General features: G+C 47.5%; 1 protein-coding gene across 6 annotated transcripts in view; it reads left to right on the plus strand.

Moving 5' to 3' along the window:
* ASH2L (ASH2 like, histone lysine methyltransferase complex subunit) overlaps positions 1–19,737 on the plus strand; it is a 31,906-nt gene that overhangs the window by 9,045 nt on the left and 3,124 nt on the right. For 3 of the 6 annotated variants that reach the window (XM_051832371.2, XM_070068548.1, XM_070068550.1), the window contains exons 6-14: positions 1,987–2,082; positions 3,325–3,420; positions 4,661–4,736; positions 5,446–5,463; positions 6,903–6,996; positions 8,126–8,343; positions 12,636–12,803; positions 13,746–13,939; positions 18,927–19,019. In XM_051832371.2, coding sequence (XP_051688331.2) covers positions 1,987–2,082; positions 3,325–3,420; positions 4,661–4,736; positions 5,446–5,463; positions 6,903–6,996; positions 8,126–8,343; positions 12,636–12,803; positions 13,746–13,939; positions 18,927–19,019 — 1,053 coding nt within the window. The remainder of the gene's footprint in view (positions 1–1,986; positions 2,083–3,324; positions 3,421–4,660; positions 4,737–5,445; positions 5,464–6,902; positions 6,997–8,125; positions 8,344–12,635; positions 12,804–13,745; positions 13,940–18,926; positions 19,020–19,737) is intronic. The other 3 variants (XR_011386366.1, XM_070068549.1, XM_051832373.2) reach the window with 1 other exon arrangement.

The raw sequence follows: 19,737 nt of genomic DNA on the forward strand, positions 1-19,737 counted from the left end.
CTCCTGATTTCTCCATTGTAAAGGGACCTTTTTATCTTGGGGAGGATTAAATGTTATGTCTGGGCTGAAACATTGAGATTGTGCAAATGCCTTGCTCTGCCGCCTGTTTCAGCCAGCCACTGTGGGTTATCTTAACCTGAGTCCATTAATAGGTAGTGGCTGTAAAACAGAATATACTCACTGGTTGCAATTCTTCTGCCACAAAGAGCTTTGCCCCGCCCCTTATTTTCCAGTTCTATTAAATTGTGGGTTTTAGGGACTGGCATTGTGGCAAAGCAGGTAAAACTGCTATTTGTGGTGCTGCATAGTGCTCCTGTTTGAGTCCCGGCTGGGCAACTTAAGGATTTATTTATTTATTGAAAGGCAGAGTTACAGAGAGACAGAGGCAGAGAGAGGTGGCGGGGAAGTTGGTCTTCAACTACTGGTTTACTCCCCAAATGGCCGTAGTGGCTGGACCTGCGCTGATCCAGAGCCAGGAGCTTCTTCTGGATCTCCCACACAGGTCCAGGGACCCAAGGACTTGAACCATCTTCTACTATTTTTCCAGGTCTTAGCAGAGAGCTGGATTGGAAGTGGAACAGCAGGGACTCGAACTGGCATCCATGGGATGCTGGTGCTGCAGACCAGGGCTTTAACCTGCTGCGCCACATCTCCAACCCTGTGGTCTACTTCTGATCCAAGCCCCCAGCTAATGTGCCTGGGAAAGCAACAAATGATGACATAAGTATTTGAACTCATGCCTCCCACATGGGAGATCTGGATGAGTTTTGGTTTTTTTTTTTTTAAGATTATTTTTTTGAAAGGCAGAGTTACAGAGCGGGAGAGGTAGAGAGAGATCAATATCAATCTTCCATCTGCTGGTTCACTTCCCAAATGGCCATAAAGGCCCAGGGCTGGACCAGGCCAAAACTAAGAGCCTGGAACTTCATCCATGTCTTCCATGTGGGTGCAGAGGCTCAAGTACTTGGGCCATCTTCTGCTGCTTTTCCAGGCCACAGCAGAGAGCTGGATCAGAAGAGGAGCAGTCAGGACTGGAACTGGCATTAATATGGTATGCCAGGGTAGCAGGCTGCAACCCCTGGATGGAGTTTCTGGCTGCTGTTGAGGTCTTTTGGGGAGTGAGTCAGTGGATGGAAGATCTCTCTGCCCCTCTCCTCTGTCACTGTGCTTTTCAAATAAACAAATAAACCTTTTTTAAATAATGGATTTTTAAAAATTGATGTTTAATCCGTTACTGGGTTCTGATGCACAAATGTTCCCAGATTTGACCAGGGTGGGCTCCTCAAGCTGACTCCTGAAACTTCTTGTATGTCCTTGTTAGGTTGGAATTCTTCCTACTTTCTAGAGCAGTAAAGTAGTCCTTTTACTTCCCCTACTTCAACCCTGGTTTCCTCCAGTAAAAATGTGGTTTCCATGGCACTAATTCTGGTGGTGGTAGGTTGGAGAGTAGTCTGGAATGGAAACTTTGATGCCAGAAGGTCCGGGTCCGACAGTTCCAGGCACACGGGCAAGAGCTGGGGAGGGCCGTAGTCAGTGCAGTCGGATGGAAAGGAGGCCTGGGTGGCGTGAAGCTTCTGCAGTTGTAAGCTTCACCTGATGACTAGATGGGAAGGCTGTGAGACAAGAACCAGGGTCTAGCTTACGATTCTGGGTGCTCAGTGACTCTGAATATCAAGAGCAAGAGTGGAAGTTGCAGAGTGAGTAATTTGGACATCACCGTCCAGTTGACAGCAAGGGAATGTGACAGAGCTTTCGCTCCAACTGGGTTGTAAGCCCTAGGTGGCTTAGGTTCGTGTACACTTGTTTGAAACTCCCATAATCTATCCAGTGTTTGCATGCAGTTAAATATTTGTTCAGTGATTCAAAGACAAAATACGATTTTCTCTTTATTGTTACAAGGTTCTTTGAAAAAACTACTGTTTTCTTTGTGAGCTTAACCTTGAAAACAACTATAAAAGACTTAATGTATTTTATTTTCTAAATTAGGATATTATACCATTTATTGATAAATACTGGGAGTGCATGACAACCAGACAGAGACCTGGGAAAATGACTTGGCCAAATAACATTGTTAAAACCATGGTAAGTAGAATACATTTAATTAGACCTGGCATTTAGAAAATCAGTGTTGTTTGCAACAGTTAAATTCTATTTTCTCACTTGGCAGTAATGTGATGCCTAAGAAAATGAAAACAACTTAATATTAAATCTTTAAGTGTGAGATATATCCAATTGCAAATTTATTAGTTTTCACACACAAAATCAATGTGTAGCATGTTGAGTCGTGATATCACTGGGGCCAGTGTTGTGGCTTAGGGGGTTAAGCCGCTGCTCGTGACACCAGCATCCCATATGGGCTCTACTTTGTGTCCCAGCTGCTCCACTTCCTATCCAGCTTCTGGCTAATGTATCTGCGAAAAGTAGCAGAAGATGGCCCAGGTACTTGGGCCCCTGTACCCACGTGGGAAACCCTGATGAAGCTTCTGACTTCGGCCTGGCCCGGACCTGTCCATGGTGGCTATCTGGAGAGAACCAGGGGATGGAAGATTCTCTCTCTAATTCTGACTTTCAAATAAATAAATATTTTTTAAAAAATAAATGGATAATTATTACAGCAATGGTGTTTTTTTTTTTTTTTTTTTTAACCTTTTTTAAGATCTATGTATTTATTTTAAAAGCAGAGATACAGAGAGATCTTCCACTTGCTGGTTTACTCCCTAAATGGCCGCAATGGCCAGAGCTGGGCTGATCCAAAGCCAGGAGCTTCTTCCCTGTCTCCCACATGGGTGCAGGGGCCCAAGAACCAGGGCCATCTTCTGCTGCTTTCCCAGGCACATCAGCAGGGAGCTGGATCGGAAGTAGAGCAGCCTAGACTTAAACCAGCACCCATATGGGATACCGACACTGCAGGTGGCGGCTTTGCCCACTACACCACAGCACCAGCCTCAACAGTGGTGGTTTTATATGATGAAACCTTGGTCCACTGCATGTTTGGAAATGTAATTTTACATTGAAATTTAAGACCTCATTTTCTCTTTGATTAAAAAAAGAATAGTGTCGTCCTTAGAATTAAAGAGAGCACCTGTGAGCAAGCTGTTGGCCGTGGTACCCTCCCGGCGGGGTGGGGAATAAGGATTGGGGCAGACTTTGGCTCCCTTTGCGTTTCTCTGCTGTTTGGGTTGTTGATGGTGCTGTGTTAGATTTTCTCATCAGAGAGACACGCACTATGGAGACTACCCCTAGGAATTCACTTCTGCAGTTGGAGGAAGTCCTCCATTTTGTGCATGTAAGTGGGAAATCTTTAAAGAGCTGTTTCCTTTCTAGAGTAAAGAGAGAGATGTGTTTTTGGTAAAGGAGCACCCTGATCCAGGGAGCAAAGACCCTGAAGAAGACTACCCCAAATTTGGACTTCTGGATCAGGTATGAGAACATGCCTTGTCTTCTCTTTTGGATGCCCGTGGAAAGAGCAGACCTGGAGTCGGGAGCCTCGGGTTTGGATTCTGGTGCTTCCCCCAGAGCAGAGGGAGGTGGGGCACTTTTTCCTGCCAGGGGCAGTTTGGATAGCTGTAACATCACTTGCAGGCCGTGCACGATCGTCAGCTTAGAAGTTGGCCTGCTGCAGACTGAACTCCCTCTTGAGCCTCACGGTTGCCTCGCAGGGTCAGACCGAATGATTTTGAGGGCCTTACGCAGTTGATGAGCCAGAGGCTCCCCACTCCTGCCCTGAATGTTCTGAATTTGTGCAAATCATTTTTATGTTTTTTAGCTTTAATTTCCTCATGTGTAGCACATAATGCAGTTCCAGATTATTTTTTTATTATTATTATTTTTTTTGGACAGGCAGAGTGGACAGTGAGAGAGAGAAAGAAAGGTCTTTCTTTACCGTTGGTTCACCCTCCAGTGGTCGCTGCGGCTGGCGCACCGCGCTGATCCGATGGCAGGAGCCAGGTACTTCTCCTGGTCTCCCATGGGGTGCAGGGCCCAAGCACCTGGGCCATCCTCCACTGCACTCCCTGGCCACAGCAGAGAGCTGGCCTGGAAGAGGGGCAACCGGGACAGAATCCGGCGCCCCATCCAGGACTAGAACCTGGAGTGCCAGCGCCACAGGCGGAGGATTAGCCTAGTGAGCCACGGCGCTGGCCTCCAGATTATTTCTGATCTTGCTGTCTCAAGTTTTGCCCTTAGTATTTGCTGTGTAGAAGAGTGTGTGTTCCATATCCAACCTAAAAGGGAAAAGAAAATGTCACATTGGGCAGGGATCGCATTTGGCAGCTCAGATGGTCAAAGCTCTCAGTGGTGCCTTACTATGTTTGCTAGCTTTGAACATCGGAGAGTTCGCCTTGGAAATTCAGATTTCTGTCTCTTGTGAAATGAGACCTGGCGTCCTGGGGAGCGAGTGTGGGCCGCGCGGGCCCTGTGGTTCGCCACGCACGCTCAGCAGGTTGACTGCCCCGTTGCGGTTCGTTGCCCACCATTCTTACATGCCTGTGAGCCTCGCACTTGGCCTCTGCCTGTGCCACTTCCAATCCCTGAAGCAGCCACATTCGGGGTCCCTGCAAGTTTCCATTCTCATTCTGTTAGAATTTTTCTCAGGCTTTTGAGCCTTGCCAGGTTGTCTTACTTTTGTAGGCTCCCTTTTTCATTGGATTTGTCCTTGCAGGATCTTAGTAACATCGGTCCTGCTTACGACAACCAGAAACAAAGCAGTGCTGTGTCTACCAGTGGGAATCTAAATGGTAAGTGCTGAAATATCTCCGTGCTGAAGTAATTTTAAACTGTTGCATATAAGTATTTTTAAACTGCCAAATCATGCATTCTTTGGGTTGACCCTTAACCTGGATATTTACTTAGATGCTTTTAGTCCAAAAATCGAATTTTCAGGGCTAGCATGGACTTGACAGGTGGAGAACTGTTCTGTCGTTTTTACACCAGTTTAGTCTTGAGTGAGACAGGTGGAGTGTAAAACAGAGTACAGATTGTAAGGTGAGGCTCACTGGGCTTATTTAGACTCCCTGTCGTACCCTCCTGACTGACCGCTAATGTAGAGCAACTCCGTCACTCTGCGTTCTTTCCCCATAGTTCAGATCGCACTTCACAAACTTCCGTGTCCGTCTTCTGATTTCTCTTGCTCTGGCACTTGAGCTTGCTCACCTTCTTCTGTATCGGTCACCCACTGGCCTGTTTTTCTGCTGGGAACATCTAATGGGGAGACGCTCTTCTTGTGAACGGTGATCTGATGAGAGTTGGGGTAGCTGAAGGGCCACCAGCTGCTTGTCTGACACCTGGCATCGCTAGCCTGTCTTTTGGAGCTGCCTAATCACCTCCAGTGTTGGGGATGGTCTAAGATGGGTGGAGACATCCGACTGTGTTTATCTTGCCACTCCGTGGTTTCCCCTCTGGTTGTTTAAGCTTGACAAATACATGGTGCCACTTCTGTCCCTACAGGCGGAGCCATTTTGGGAGGTGAATTCCTCCTCTGTCTTCTTTCAGCCTCTCAGACTTAAGTATTTTGTGGTTTGGAAAATGCTTTTTGCTGAGTTGTGGTAGAAGCTAAAACTGAATAATCTTAAGCATTGTGAAAATGGTGGCAATAGCACATACTATGAAGCAGTAGTCGAGTTTAATGTTAGCAATTAAAGGCTTGTATGTTGTCATATTCTGCCTAACATGGCCAGCAGTCCCCTTAGTGTTGCTTGTTCTGTGCAAGATGGAGCTAAAACTTCTCTTTTAAAATAACTAAAATGACCATTACAGTGAAAGATGGAATCTTGTTTTATCATTAACTGAAATTAGAGATGCTCACATTTCAATAGTTTAAACCTTTGTGAGACACAGGGATGGCGTGAGATGTGCACATGAAAGGAACTTCTGGTCATTAGTCTGGCCCTGTGTATGCAGAATATGATCCCCCTCCATGTCTTGATCCTTTTTATTGCAGCAGAGCTGCTGGTACTGTCCAGGCTTGCCCCTAGCTGAGACAGAGCACTCCATGCAGCTGTTGTGTAAAGGTGTTTGCCTGCAGTTCAGGGACTTTTTTTGGAAGAGGAGGAAAACAAACTAATTGAGAGGCATGATAGATCTGGATGAAAATTTCAAAGAACCTAATTGAAAAACACACAAGGTAAACTCCTTGTAGCCTTAATGTATAGCTAAATTTTTTTGTATGAAATATAAATTTTCTATTGATATTATTTGCTCTTAATTTCACAAGCCAAGTTAGTGTAAACTAAATTTCACGCATTGGCACGATCTTGATAAAGACTGTTTGGATGAAGGAGTGTGAAACTACAGATTGCCTTCTAAATGTGAAGCCTTCTTGCCCACTTCCTGTACAACCACGATTAGTGTCTAACAGCACTGGAGAGAAACACCTTTTGAGTTCCTCTGTTTCTGTTTTCCATGTTGGATGTACTTTGTCTTGTTCCGTATTCAAGTTAAGTGCTTTAGCAGATACTGTGCCTTTATGATGTGTATGGACTACATGAGCAAATGAGCATCAACCTGCAAGTGAGGATATTGTCTTTGTGGGTGTTTGTATTGACTTGGGTGGGGGGAAAACTGTCCATGCAGTTGTTTTCATTCTTTTTAGCTATGAATGTTTTAGAATCTGAGCACGTGAAGATGCATTTGTGTCACATCCTCAGAAATTGTACAAGTAGCTGTGATTCACTGAGAAAGGAAGGTTGAAAACGTGGCGTGAATGTCCTCGGTGCTAGACTCATTTGAGCTCATTGCCAGAACCCGGTGTTCTGGACTTGAGACACTCAGCAGTCATTCCAAACCGACAAGCTTTCGGAAGGAAATCCTCCTGTGATGTCACACAAATGCACTCTGGGTGTGTTCATCCCCACGGTAGGCGCCTGCAGCGCAGCTCATTGAGGGTGGTCTCCTTCTCTTCAAAGGGGGCATTGCAGCAGGGAGCAGTGGAAAAGGAAGAGGAGCCAAGCGCAAACAGCAGGACGGAGGGACCACGGGGACCACCAAGAAGGCCCGCAGGTGGGAAGAGCCCCAGCCCCCACCCTGACTGAGTGTTGTTTGGAGTTTGGTGCTGGAAAAGGTCAGAAAGTGTGGGAAGTTAAAAAACTCCCTTTTTTCAAGCCTTGAGCACTTTAGCAGCCGAATAACCCCAGAGAAAACTTCCTGTTTTATGAACTTGTTCCTATAAAGAGACCCCAAGCCGGCGCCGCAGCTCACTAGGCTAATCCTCCGCCTTGCAGCGCCAGCACACCAGGTTCTAGTCCCGGTCGAGGCTCCGGATTCTGTCCCGGTTGCCCCTCTTCCAGGCCAGCTCTCTGCTGTGGCCAGGGAGTGCAGTGGAGGATGGCCCAGGTGCTTGGACCCTGCACCTCATGGGAGACCAGGATAAGTACCTGGCTCCTGCCTTCGATCAGCGTGGTGCACCAGCCGTAGCATGCCAGCCGCGGCGGCCATTGGAGGGTGAACCAACGGCAAAGGAAGACCTTTCTCTCTCTCTCTCTCTCTCTCACTGTCCACTCTGCCTGTCAAAAAATAAATAAATAAAATAAAATAAAGAGACCCCTGGGTAGCCTCTGGAGATAAGCCTGGGTAGTGAATTCTATGCATGCTGCATCTTGAGAAAGGATAGATGAGGGAAGGGAATAAAGCCACTTGAAGGCTGGTGCTTTTTTCTGACTTTGAACCCCAAGGTGATGAAATCCAGGTAAGTTCTTTGGACTGCCAAGAGATAGTAAGTGCTCGGGTCTCTTGCTTGTGTGGATTTGGTTATATGACAGTAAGCATCGGAAGGGAATCGCGTTCCTGCCTCTTGTCTGCTTGTCCCTGCTGTGTGAAGTACTGGCTCAGCTTCACAGACCTCAGCTTAGATTGAAGGACCCCAAGAGTGTCAGTCCCTGCCTGACAGATTCCTTGTCTCCTGCACTCTACAAGGAATTTGACCAAAACTGCTTTGCCAAAGGAACTGACTCCTTGTCATGTCCCTGTTTCGCCTACAGAGGGCAGGATGGGCTACCTGAGGACTGAAAAGCCTTCGTGGTGAAGTTGGTTGTGTTTCACCTGAAACCTAATAACTCAGAGGCGTTTCTTACAGAATTGGATGAGCCAGAGAGGGTTTTGGTTTCTTGACTGTGCTCTTTCCTTTTTGCAGTGACCCTTTGTTTTCTGCTCAGCGCCTTCCCCCCCATGGCTACCCCTTGGAGCATCCATTTAATAAAGATGGCTATCGGTATATTTTAGCTGAGCCTGACCCCCACGCCCCTGACCCTGAGAAGCTCGAACTTGACTGCTGGGCAGGAAAACCTATCCCTGGAGACCTCTACAGAGCCTGCTTGTATGAGCGAGTTTTGTTAGCCCTACATGATCGAGGTATGTGAGGTATTAACGATCTTACAAACCTGTGTTACCTTGAACTGCAGTCAGCAGTGTTGTTGGATCTAGAATTGAATATGCATCCTGGTCTTGTCCCACTGCCACACTCCCATCTCTAACCAGACAGACTCGGCCAGAATGTGCAGGAGTAATGTCATTCATCTCTTCCTGTAGGCGGTAGCATGGTGCGTGCATGCGTGTGTGTGTGTGTGTGTAGCTGTGTGTATAGTTTTTTATAGCTTTCTGTTTCCAACTAGTTTTTTTTTTTTTTTTATGATTTATTCATTTATTTGAAAGGTAGCATTACAGAAAGAGAAGGAGACAGAGAGATCTTCCAGTTGCTGGTTCACTCCCCAAATGGTTGCAACAACCAGGGCTGAGCCAGGCCAAAGTCAGGAGCCAGGAACTTCATCTGAGTCTCCCACGTTGAGTGGCAGAGCCCCAAGACTTGGGCCCTCTTCTGCTTTCCCAGGCATATTAACAGGGGGCTGGATCAGAAGTGGAACATCTAGGACTTGAACCAGTGCCTGTATGGGACACCAGCTTCGCAGGTGGCCCCTTAACCCACTGAGCAACAATGCTGGTCCCTGACCTAATTTTAAACACAGCTTCTCCTAATGATAGCACCTTATTCGATCATAGTACAGTTATCAAAACTAGGTAATTGACATTGCCAAGTACTACAGGTTGAGCATTCCTAACATAAAAATCCAAAATGGTCCAAAATCTAATTTTTTTTTAATTATTATTTACTCTTATCCCATTTGAAAGGCAGAGAGACAAACGTAGAGAGATCTTCCATCCATTGGGTCACTCTCCAAATGCCCTCAACAGCTAGGACTGGGCCAGACTGAAGCCAGGAACCCAGAACTCAGTCTGATCTCCCATGTGGGTGGCAGGGGCCTAAGTACTTCGGCCATCATCTGCCACCTTCCCAGGCGCGTTAACAAGAAGCTGGTGGAAGTGGAGTAGCTGGGACCTGAACTGGCACTCCCATATGAGATGGGGTCCCAAGCAGCACAACTTGCTGCCCCTCAACTCCCGTCGCTCTAACAAAGATTTTTAAAAACAGCCATTGTGCTATTATACCTGCCTAATCAATTTTTTAGTTAAAGATTTATTTATTTATTTGAAAGTAAGAGTTACAGAGAGGCAGAGGCGCAGAGAAAGAGAGGTCTTCCATTCATTGGTTCACTCCCCAAATGGCCACAATGGCCAGAGCTGCACCAATCTGGAGCCAGGAGCTGCTTCCGAGTCTCACATGGGTGCAGGGGCCCAAACACTTGGGCCATTTTCATACCTACCTGATTTATTAGTCCCTTAATTATCTAATGCTGGTCCATGTTCATACTTCCATGGCTATTTAAAATATGCCTCTTGGAGCCGGTTTGGGGCACAGTTAACCAGCCACTTTCAATCCTGGCATCCCATATTGGAGTGCCGGCTACTGTGCTTCTGTTTCCTGCTAATATAACTGAAAGTCAGAGGATGATGGCCGCTTGGCCCCCTTGCCCACCCACGTGGAAGACCAAGATGGAGTTCTGTCTCTCTAACTCTGTGTCACTTTGCCTTTCAAATAAATAAATAAATCCTAAAAAAAAAAAAAAAAAAAAAAGACTCAGTTTGAATTAAATCTAAACTGGACCATAAATTCTTTATATTTGTAAGTCTGTTATTTCTTGGACTTAGCATCTGTTGTTTTTAATTTTTCTTTTTTAAAATTTCATTTGAAAGAGACAAAGGCAGGCAGAGAGCAAGAGCTTCCATCTGCTGGTTCACTCCTCGTATACCTGCAATTGCTGGAGATGGACCCCGGTGAGGCCAGGATCCTGGAATTCCATCCATATCTACGTGTGTGGCAGGAGCCCAAGTACTTGAGCCATGATCTGATGTGTCCCAGGGTCCGCCTTCACAGAAAGCTGGAATCGGAAGGGGGGCCAGGACCCAAACCCAGGCATCCTGCTGTGGGACATGGGTGTCCCAAGCAGCGTCTTAACCACTGAACTAAACACCTGCCCATGGCTAGGCACTTGGAAATGAAGTGATCCCGTGGAGCAGTGTCTGTTATGTCTGCATTTGATTACCATTTGCGGTGAGCACACTTTGAAGTAGTGGATGGTCAAAAAAGTGACTTGGGGATTAGGAAGTGAGACCGTTTTTTCCTAAACCTTTTGAGTGACGGTAAGCTGCCAGGATGCCCTGTCACCTTTGCGAGCGTTAGTGTCTTCCTTGTAAACACATCCATTCTCCTTGTGACAGTTGTCCACCCAGCGTCTCCTCCTGCATATCAGATTACCATTGCACTTTGTAGTCGGAAACTACAGGTTTGTGGTTTTGTTTCTGTTTTTTTTTTATCTCTGTTTTTATGGATGCAGGAGTCTGGTAGTTGCTTATCTGTGGAACCTCAGGAGGTTACAGGCAGACTTGTAGCGGTGGCTATCTTGTCTGAAGAGCAAGTGGAGCTGGAGGGTCTGTTTCCAAGGAGTCATGGGGCCTTCACCCCATGCCCTCTGCCCTCCCTGTGGGCCTGTCCTGCCTGTTTGTCCTTGTCCGTGGGAACTGACTCATCATGGCATATTGTCCCAGACAGGCAGTGTGCCCTTTGTGACCTGCTGTCTGGAATGGAATGGTCACTTCACCTTACTTGCTTGTCAGAAGTGTGTTACTGGGTGGGAGGGACGGTATGGGGGGGAAAGCCATTGTAACCCATGAGACGTACTTTGGAAATTTATATTCATTAAATAAAAGATAAAAAAAAAAAAAAAAAAAAAAAAAAAAAAAAAAAAAAAAAAGAAGTGTGTTACTAAGTCCAGCCCACACTCAGCAGAGGAAAATTAGCCTCTGCCTCATTAGAAGGGGGACAATCAAAGAATTTGTGTTTTGTGTTTTTTTTTTTTGACAGGCAGAGTGAACAGTGAGAGAGAGAGACAGAGAGAAAGGTCTTCCTTTGCCATTGGTTCACCCTCCACTGGCCGCCGCTGCCGGCGCACCGCGCTGATCCGATGGCAGGAGCCAGGTACTTATCCTGGTCTCCAGTGGGGTGCAGGGCCCAAGGACCTGGGCCATCCTCCATTGCACTCCCGGGCCACAGCAGAGAGCTGGCCTGGAAGAGGGGCAACCGGGACAGAATCTGGCGCCCCAACCGGGACTAGAACCTGGTGTGCTGGCACCGCAAGGCGGAGGATTAGCCTAGTGAGCCACGGCGCCGGCCTGTGGGTATTTTTTAAACTCACCATTCTTACAGGGCTAGTATAGAACCGTCAAAACCAGGACGTTAGCACTGATCACTGCCCTCTCCTCACACGCTCTCCAGGTTCCCCTGTCCATCTGATGGTGTCTTTATAGAGTATCTCAGGTGAGATTGTATGGTTTCTCGTGATTCAGATCATGCACCTTGGACAGGAACATGGCGCAGTGATGCTGTGCCCTTCACGCAGGTCCTGTCAGGTCGCACGTGGTTTTCGTTTGTCTCGTTAACGGTCATACCCACTTTGATCATTTCACCATGGCATGTCTGCCAGGCTTGTCCACTGTAGGTAGCTTTTTCCTTTGTGATTAAATGTTTTGTGAGAAGGTAAGCCCTTTAATATCCTATTAACACTGGATAATGTTCTGAATCCAACATGGTTAAAAAGGATATTACTGGGATAATTGGCTTACTTTGAAGATGATCTGTAGTTTATTAGTTAATGTTATATCAGTGTTAATTTTCTGCCTTGATGATTGTGTTATGGTTGCAGATGACGTTAATATTTGGGGAAACTGAAGGGCATACAAGGACTGTAAAGTGTGGAATTAAGGCAGTATTGGGTGGATCAGTTAGAACACCTCTCGGAATACCTGTATCGCATATCAGTATGCCTGAGTTTGAGTCCCAGCTCTGCCCCGGATGCCAGGTTCCTGCTACTGCACACCCCGGGAGGCAGCAGGTGATGGATCAAGTAGTTGAGTCCCTGCCACCCATAGGGAGACTTGGATTGAGTTCCTGGCTCCTGGCTTCAGCCTTGCCCAGACCTGGCTGTTAGTGGCATTGGGGGAGTGAACCAGCAGATGGAAGATCTCTGCCTTTCAAATAAAAGTAAATAAATAAATAAATAAAAATGTAAAAGGAAAAGAAAGTCTGACAATGTTTTAAAATAAATTCCTGAGCTAGTATTTCAGACACCTAAACCGCTATTTCTAGTTTTTTGTTTATTTGTTTTACTGGAGTGTGCAGACTCAGATTTTTGTGGGCGCTGTCACAAGGGCCTCCAGTGAGCCCCAGGCCTCTGTTTTGGCCTCCACTGCAGCTCCCCAGCTGAAGATCTCCGATGACCGGCTGACTGTGGTTGGAGAGAAGGGCTACTCCATGGTGCGGGCCTCTCACGGGGTGCGGAAAGGTGCCTGGTACTTTGAGATCACTGTGGATGAGATGCCACCTGACACTGCTGCCAGACTTGGTTGGTCTCAGCCCTTAGGTAAGTTGGTCCGTAATGTGGATGTCACGGCTGGTAGAGAAATAACAGACTATCTGGCCAAGGCCTCACAATGGGGGCATGTCAGAAGTGGGCATCAAATTCAGTGCCTGAGGGCTTAGCCAGTTTACAACTCCTGGAATAATGTTTATAATTCTTTCCTTGTGAGATAGTTTGTAAGCAGTTTTACCGGTGTTAGGTAGGAAGTTAGACATTAGCCTGTGTGTGTGAGAGGGGCCTGAGGAAATCCGAGCATCTGCAGAAGCGCCCCTTGGAAACAGCCCAGTACTTTATACTGCAAAGTTCTGCCCAGACCCTGATAGCTTTACAGGTGGTCTCAGCTCTCCCCCGAAGGAAAGCTCCCCAGGAGAATCCTGTCTCCCCAGCACCAGGTTCCCTGGCCTGACAGCAAAGAGCAGTGAAACCTTTGCATCCTTCCTCCAAGGCAGGCACCCCAGCAAGGCTCCTCTGCCAGGTGCCCGGTGGGCCCCCTGTCTGATAGCACTGAGTAGTGAAGCCCTTTGTCCTGAGGAGGTGAAGGAGAAATGGCAGGAAGAACGGGACCCCTTTCCCTTAGAGGCCCCAGTCTGAATACAGCCTGCGCGCTCAGCTGTCTGCTGAGCCTGCTGCCTGGCCTGTCAGGTATATTCTGTCCATTTAACCAGGTAACCTTGTTTTCCCAGTCTGAGTGACTGGGCACTCTGCCTCAGATTCTGTCCCGCCTGTTCTGACAGATGCCCTACCCTAATAAACCTTGCTACCCGTTCTCTGTCTCACCTCTGAACTCTTTCTTGCACCGAGACAAGAACCTACCCCACCCATCTCTGCTTACATGAAACTGATTTTAAAAAGTAATAATAAGGGGTGGAATCTTTTTCCTTGAGCAAATCAGAATCAGAGTTGACTTGCAGCCCTCTGTCTTCCTCTGTATCTTGATTGGCACAGGCAACCTCCAAGCTCCCTTGGGCTATGACAAATTCAGCTATTCTTGGCGGAGCAAAAAGGGAACCAAGTTCCATCAGTCCATTGGCAAACACTACTCCTCTGGCTACGGACAGGGAGATGTCCTGGGATTCTACATCAACCTTCCTGAAGACACAGAGACAGCCAAGTCATTGCCTGACACATACAAAGACAAGGTGGGTCTCTTCCCCAAGGCTCTCCTTTGGCAGCAATGCCTGCAGCCGGGCCTGGACGTTATCTTGTGATGACACGCAGTTACCTGAACATTCTTTACCTCGAGTGTACCACTAGCATGTCATCTGTTCACCCTCCAGCCTGTCTGGCCTGTTTTAAAGCACTGTAAGGCAGGCATCAAACACTTGCCCCAAATACTTCAGGATGTAGATCATTACCTAGAGTTCAACCTGGCTTAGTTTCTTTTGATGTAAAATTCATATAAAACGAAACACACACATTCTGAACTGCATTCCCCTATCTTAATGAGAGGTGGAGTCGCAGCATCGCCCCAGGTGTTCTCTCAAGCCCTTTCCCAGCCCATCGCCAGCCCCGGCCTACAGAGGCAGCCAGGTTTGACTTGTCTCCTCCTCATGTTCAGTTTCTGCATCTTCTTGAGTTTATATAAACAGAAGTTTGCAGTCTTGCACCTGGCTCCTTCCTGCTTTGAGTCTCGGATGATGTGATGTAGAATGTCTGCAGTTGTGGAGTGCTATTCCATCGTGTGAGTGGACTGTAATAGTCATGTATCCATTTTGCTATCAGTGGACACTTAGGCCTTGTGTTAGTGTTTTGTCACTGTAATGAGTACTGGAGAGAAGTTACTTCTGAAGGGAGGAGGTTTATTTCAGCTCACTGTTTTGGGGGTTTACAGCCCAAGATCAGGTGGCCTCATTGGTCTGGCCTGTGATGAGGGTAGAGGCCGCAGTGGCGGATTGTGTGTGAGACAGGGAGCAGACAGCCAGCTCTCCCATACCCCTGATCTCCTCTTTTTATTTTTTATTTTTTTTCAAAGATTTATTTATTTATTTATTTGAAAGAGTTACACAGAAAGAGAAGGAGAGGCAGAGAGAGAGAATCTTCCATCCGCTGGTTCAGTTACCAGTTGGCTGCAACAGCCAGAGCTTCGCCGATCCAGAGCCAGGAGCTTCTTCTGGGTCCCCCACGGAGGTGCAGGGGCTCAAGGACTTGGGCCACCTTCTACTGCTTTCCCAGGCCACAGCAGAGAGCTCAGTTGGAAGTGTGGAACAGCCAGGACTCAAACCAGCGCCCATATGGGATAGCGGCACTGCGGACAGTGGCTTCACCCGCTATGCCACAGCACCAGCCCCATGATCTCTTCTTCTTCTTTTTTTTTTTTTTTTTTTTTTTGACAGGCAGAGTGGACAGTGAGAGAGACAGAGAGAAAGGTCTTCCTTTTTGCCGTTGGTTCACCCTCCAAAGGCCGGCGCGGCTGGTGCGCTGCGGCCGGCGCACCGCGCTGATCCGATGGCAGGAGCCAGGTGCTTCTCCTGGTCTCCCATGGGGTGCAGGGCCCAAGTACTCGGGCCATCCTCCACTGCACTCCCGGGCCACAGCAGAGAGCTGGCCTGGAAGAGGGGCAACTGGGACAGAATCCGGTGCCCCAACCGGGACTAGAACCCGGTGTGCCGGCGCCGCAAGGCGGAGGATTAGCCTAGTGAGCCGCGGCGCCGGCTCTGATCTCTTCTTTAAAAAGCCAAAATCCGGGCTGGTGCCGCGGCTCACTAGGCTAATCCTCCGCCTAGCAGCGCCGGCACACCAGGTTCTAGTCCCAGTCGGGGCACCGATTCTGTCCCGGTTGCCCCTCTTCCAGGCCAGCTCTCTGCTGTGGTCAGGGAGTGCAGTGGAGGATGGCCCAGGTGCTTGGGCCCTGCAGCCCATGGGAGACCAGGAGAAGCACCTGGCTCCTGCCATCGGATCAGTGCGGCGCGCCGGCCGCAGCACACCAGCCGCGGCAGCCATTGGAGGGTGAACCAACGGCAAAGGAAGACCTTTCTCTCTGTCTCTCTCACTGTCCACTCTGCCTGTCAAAAAAAAAAAAAAAAAAAAAGCCAAAAGCCAGTCTAATCTAAAGGCCCCCACTTTCAGACAGCACAATTGGATGGTGCCTCCACCCGTCTATCCATGACTTTGGGGACTTAAATGCCTACGTGAGCTGGGACCCAGATCCTGTTCAAACTGTGGCAGGCCTGTTAGAATAGAGATGCTGTAGGGCCGGCACCATGGCACAGTGGGTTAATCCTCCACCTGCAGTGCTGGCATCCCATGTGGGTGCCAGTTCTAGTCCTGGCTGCTCCTCTTCCCATCCAGCTCTCTGCTGTGGCATGGGAAAGCAGTGGAGGATGGCCCAGGTGCTTGGGCCCCTGCACCTACATGGGAGACTGGGAAGAGTCACCTGGCTCCAGGCTTCAGATCGGCTCATCTCTGACTGTTGCAGCCATTTGGGGAGTGGGCCAGTAGAGGACTTCTCTGTCTCTCCCTTTCTGTAACTCTGCCTCTCAGACAGGTAAATAAATCTTTTTTAAAAACCATAGAGATGCTATAAGCGTTCTTGTACAAGTCTCTTTTTTTTATTTTTCATTTATTTTCATTCTGTTTACAAGGCTGAGAATTAAATGTAAACATGATTTCATTTCTTTTGAGTCAATATACAGAAATGAAGTCAGTAGATCATGGGGTAATTAGATATGGTATTTTTCTCCTAGTCTCTGACTTGTCTGTTTTATTAGTAGTATCTTCTGATAAACTGAAGCTTTAATTTTTATGGAGTCTAACTTACCAGATTTTTCTTTTATAGATGTATTTCTTTCTGTGAATTAAAAAACCTTTGGGTACCCTCAAGCCATATTCTCCCATATTTTATGGTTTATTTTGAAGACATCGTGGTTGTAGCTTTTACAGTTAGGTCTCTGTTCCACCTTGATTTAATTTTCTGTGTCAGTGTGGAGTTCCAAGTTAATTTTTTCCATGTGAATATCCAATTAGTCCAATGCCATTTGTTAAACTCTCCTTTCTCTGCTGGATTTCTTTGGTGCCTTTAAGTGAAAAGCAAATGACTATCTTAAGTAGAGATTTATTCTGGGCTCCTGGTGCCACTGACGTGTGTGTCCTTTATGCCAGTACCACAGTGTCTTGATCATTGTAGCTCTAGATCAAGTTCTGGATAGTGGAGGTCCTCTGCGTTTATTCTGATAACAAGCAGACTGAGATTTCACTCAGTGCATGCGCCACACAGCTGACTCTCATCTCACCACCTGCCACTTGGAGCCCTTCCATGCCTGCCGCACGTGTTCACACCTGTGGCGCAGGTAGCGCCTGTTCCAGTTCCCACTGCTCTGCTGCTGATCCAGCTTCCTGCCATCACACCTGGGAGGCAGCAAGTGAAGGGTAAAGTACTTGGGCTTCTGCTACCCACATGGGAGACGTGGATGGAGTTCCAGGCTCCAGGTTTCAGCCTGGCCCAGCCCCAGCCATTGCCTCTGCTTGGGAAGTGAACCATTGGATGGAAGATCCCTCCATTATCCCTATCCATTTCTCTCTCCCTCTCTCTTTCTCTCTGCCTTGCAAATAAATAAAAATAAACCTTAAAGGTGCTAAACAATGTTTCTGTATGTTGCTGTTTATGTGGCTTATTTATGTATTTAACTGGTATGTTTTTGTGTATGTGGTTTAAGATTCATTTATTCATTTGAAAGGCAGAGTGACAACAAAGAGAGATTTTCCACCTGCTGGTTCACTCTCCAAATGGCTGCATCAGTTGGGGCTGCACCAGACCTAAGCCAGGAGCCGAGAACTCCATCCAAGTCTCCCACATGGATAGCAGGGGCCCAAGCACGTGGGCCATCAGAAAGTCGGATCAGAAGTGGAGCGGCCAAGACTTGAACTAGTGTTCCATGGGGAAAGCTGGCATCACAGCAGCAGCTTAACTTGCTGTGCCATGATGCGAGCCCCTAATTTTGTTATCTATTTATTTATTTTTTGAGATTTATTTCATTTACTTGAAAGGCAGAGTTAGAGTTTTTCCATCCACTGGTTTACTCTCCAAATGGCCACAAAGCCTGGGCTGGGCCAGACCAAATCCAGGAGCTTCTTCTGGGTCTCCCACATGGGTGCAGGGGCCAAGCCCTTGGGCCATCTTCTGCTGCTATCCCAGGCAGTTTGCAGGAAGCTGGATTGGAAGAGCAGCAGCCGGGACACTGCCTGCACCCATATGGGATGCCGGTGCCCGCAGGCAGTAGCTCAACCCACTACCCCACAATGCCAGCCCCTAATTTTTAAGATATTAATACATGTTTAGGTTCTTTGGAAGGATTCCAAGATACTTTTTGATTATTTTTTGCAAGGGAAACTTGGGTGAGATGGTGGGAAAGGGAGGGAGATACTCTTCATTGTAAATATAATATATATATTATATATTATGCATTTTATATATTACATAAATGTGTATATAAATCTATATTTTTTCTATGTATATTTTTTCCATGCTTAATGTATATGATAAAAAATTAAATTTTAAAGAATAAATGCAATGTATTTATCTGGGAGTGAATAGTTAGGCTCTCGGGGCCCATCAGTATGAAAGTGTTGAACCAGAGACTACTAGAAACTAGGAGGAAAGAAAAGCCTCAAAATGTTTTTATAGAATAAGGGATTTTAGGGGCTAGCACTGTGGCGTAGTGGGCTAAGCCTCTGCTGGCATCCCATGTTGGTGCCAGTTCATGTCCTGGATGCTCCTCTTCCGATCCAGCTCTCTGCTTGGTCTGGGAAAGCAGTAGAAGATGGCCTAAGTCCTTGGGCCCTTGCACCGGCATGGGAGACCCAGAAGTCCCAGACTCCTTGGCCCAGCTCTGTAGGCTTGTCATTTCTTTCACTGCAGTTACTGAAAATTCAATTAATCTAGCCACTTTTGTGAGAATCTTTGTCATGATGAGAGGCTCTCTCTAAGGACCTTTTTTGAAAGTGTTTAATGAGCGTGGTGTTTTAAGAAGCACGTAATAGTTCAGAATCCAGCAGCATAGACTGCAAACCAGTTTGATGTGTGTCACACAGCCCGAGGCTCAGTGCTTTTGGGGCCAGCTTGCCCCTTCTCCGTGAAGATGAACTGGTTTCTCATTGTACCTTTCCCCTGCCCCCTTCATGATTTTCAAGGCTTTGATCAAGTTCAAGAGTTATCTGTATTTTGAGGAGAAAGACTTCGTGGATAAAGCAGAGAAGAGCCTAAAGCAGACTCCCCATAGTGAGGTAAGTCATGGTCATGAAAACTGCGGCAGGCTGGGGTCCACTCCCTGGGTATGAAGAGAGGGGAGTGAGACCCCGTGTGAGTGGAGGGGTCCCTGCCACACCATGGTTATGGGGCGGCACTTAGAAAAAGGCTGCAGACCACCTGAGAAGGACGTCTCCAGGAGGTGGGGCAGCTGCTGGGGTACCCAGGGGCTACCCAGCTCCCATCAGCACCTTGCTCCCCCTCGTAGGATCACTGGGAGCTTGTGTGCACGGGGTCTTACACAAGCAGAGATGAGCCAGTCCATCTGCTCCAGGCACAGCGCTGAAAGTGAACAGGGAGCGGGGAGGAGGAAGAAAGTCCTGAGCTGAAAACATTTGTCCATGAAAATACCATAAAGCCCCCTGGGACCGGGATGGCGGAAAGTGTGGAAGTAAACTGGAATTCCAGTTGTTTTTAGGAAAAAATATGCTGAAGGGATGACATCGCCAAGAAGTAAAACCAGGGAGAAGATAGCTTCTGTTGGGAAGGGAAAGGGGCCTTTCTGAAGCCCCTGCAAGTAGATATTTATGAGACAGGACGAAAGATTGAGAGAACTTGAAAGTAGAAAAGCAGACGTCGGATCCAGGTTCGGCCTTCTGGCTTAGATGCCTGCACCCGTGTCAGGATATCTGGGTTCAGTAACCTGCTCCAGCTCCTCACTCAAATTCCAGCTAAGGCAGACCCCGGGAGGCAGCA

Source organism: Oryctolagus cuniculus, chromosome 2 (assembly GCF_964237555.1).
Source record: "Oryctolagus cuniculus chromosome 2, mOryCun1.1, whole genome shotgun sequence".
NCBI classification, from domain to species: domain Eukaryota; kingdom Metazoa; phylum Chordata; class Mammalia; order Lagomorpha; family Leporidae; genus Oryctolagus; species Oryctolagus cuniculus.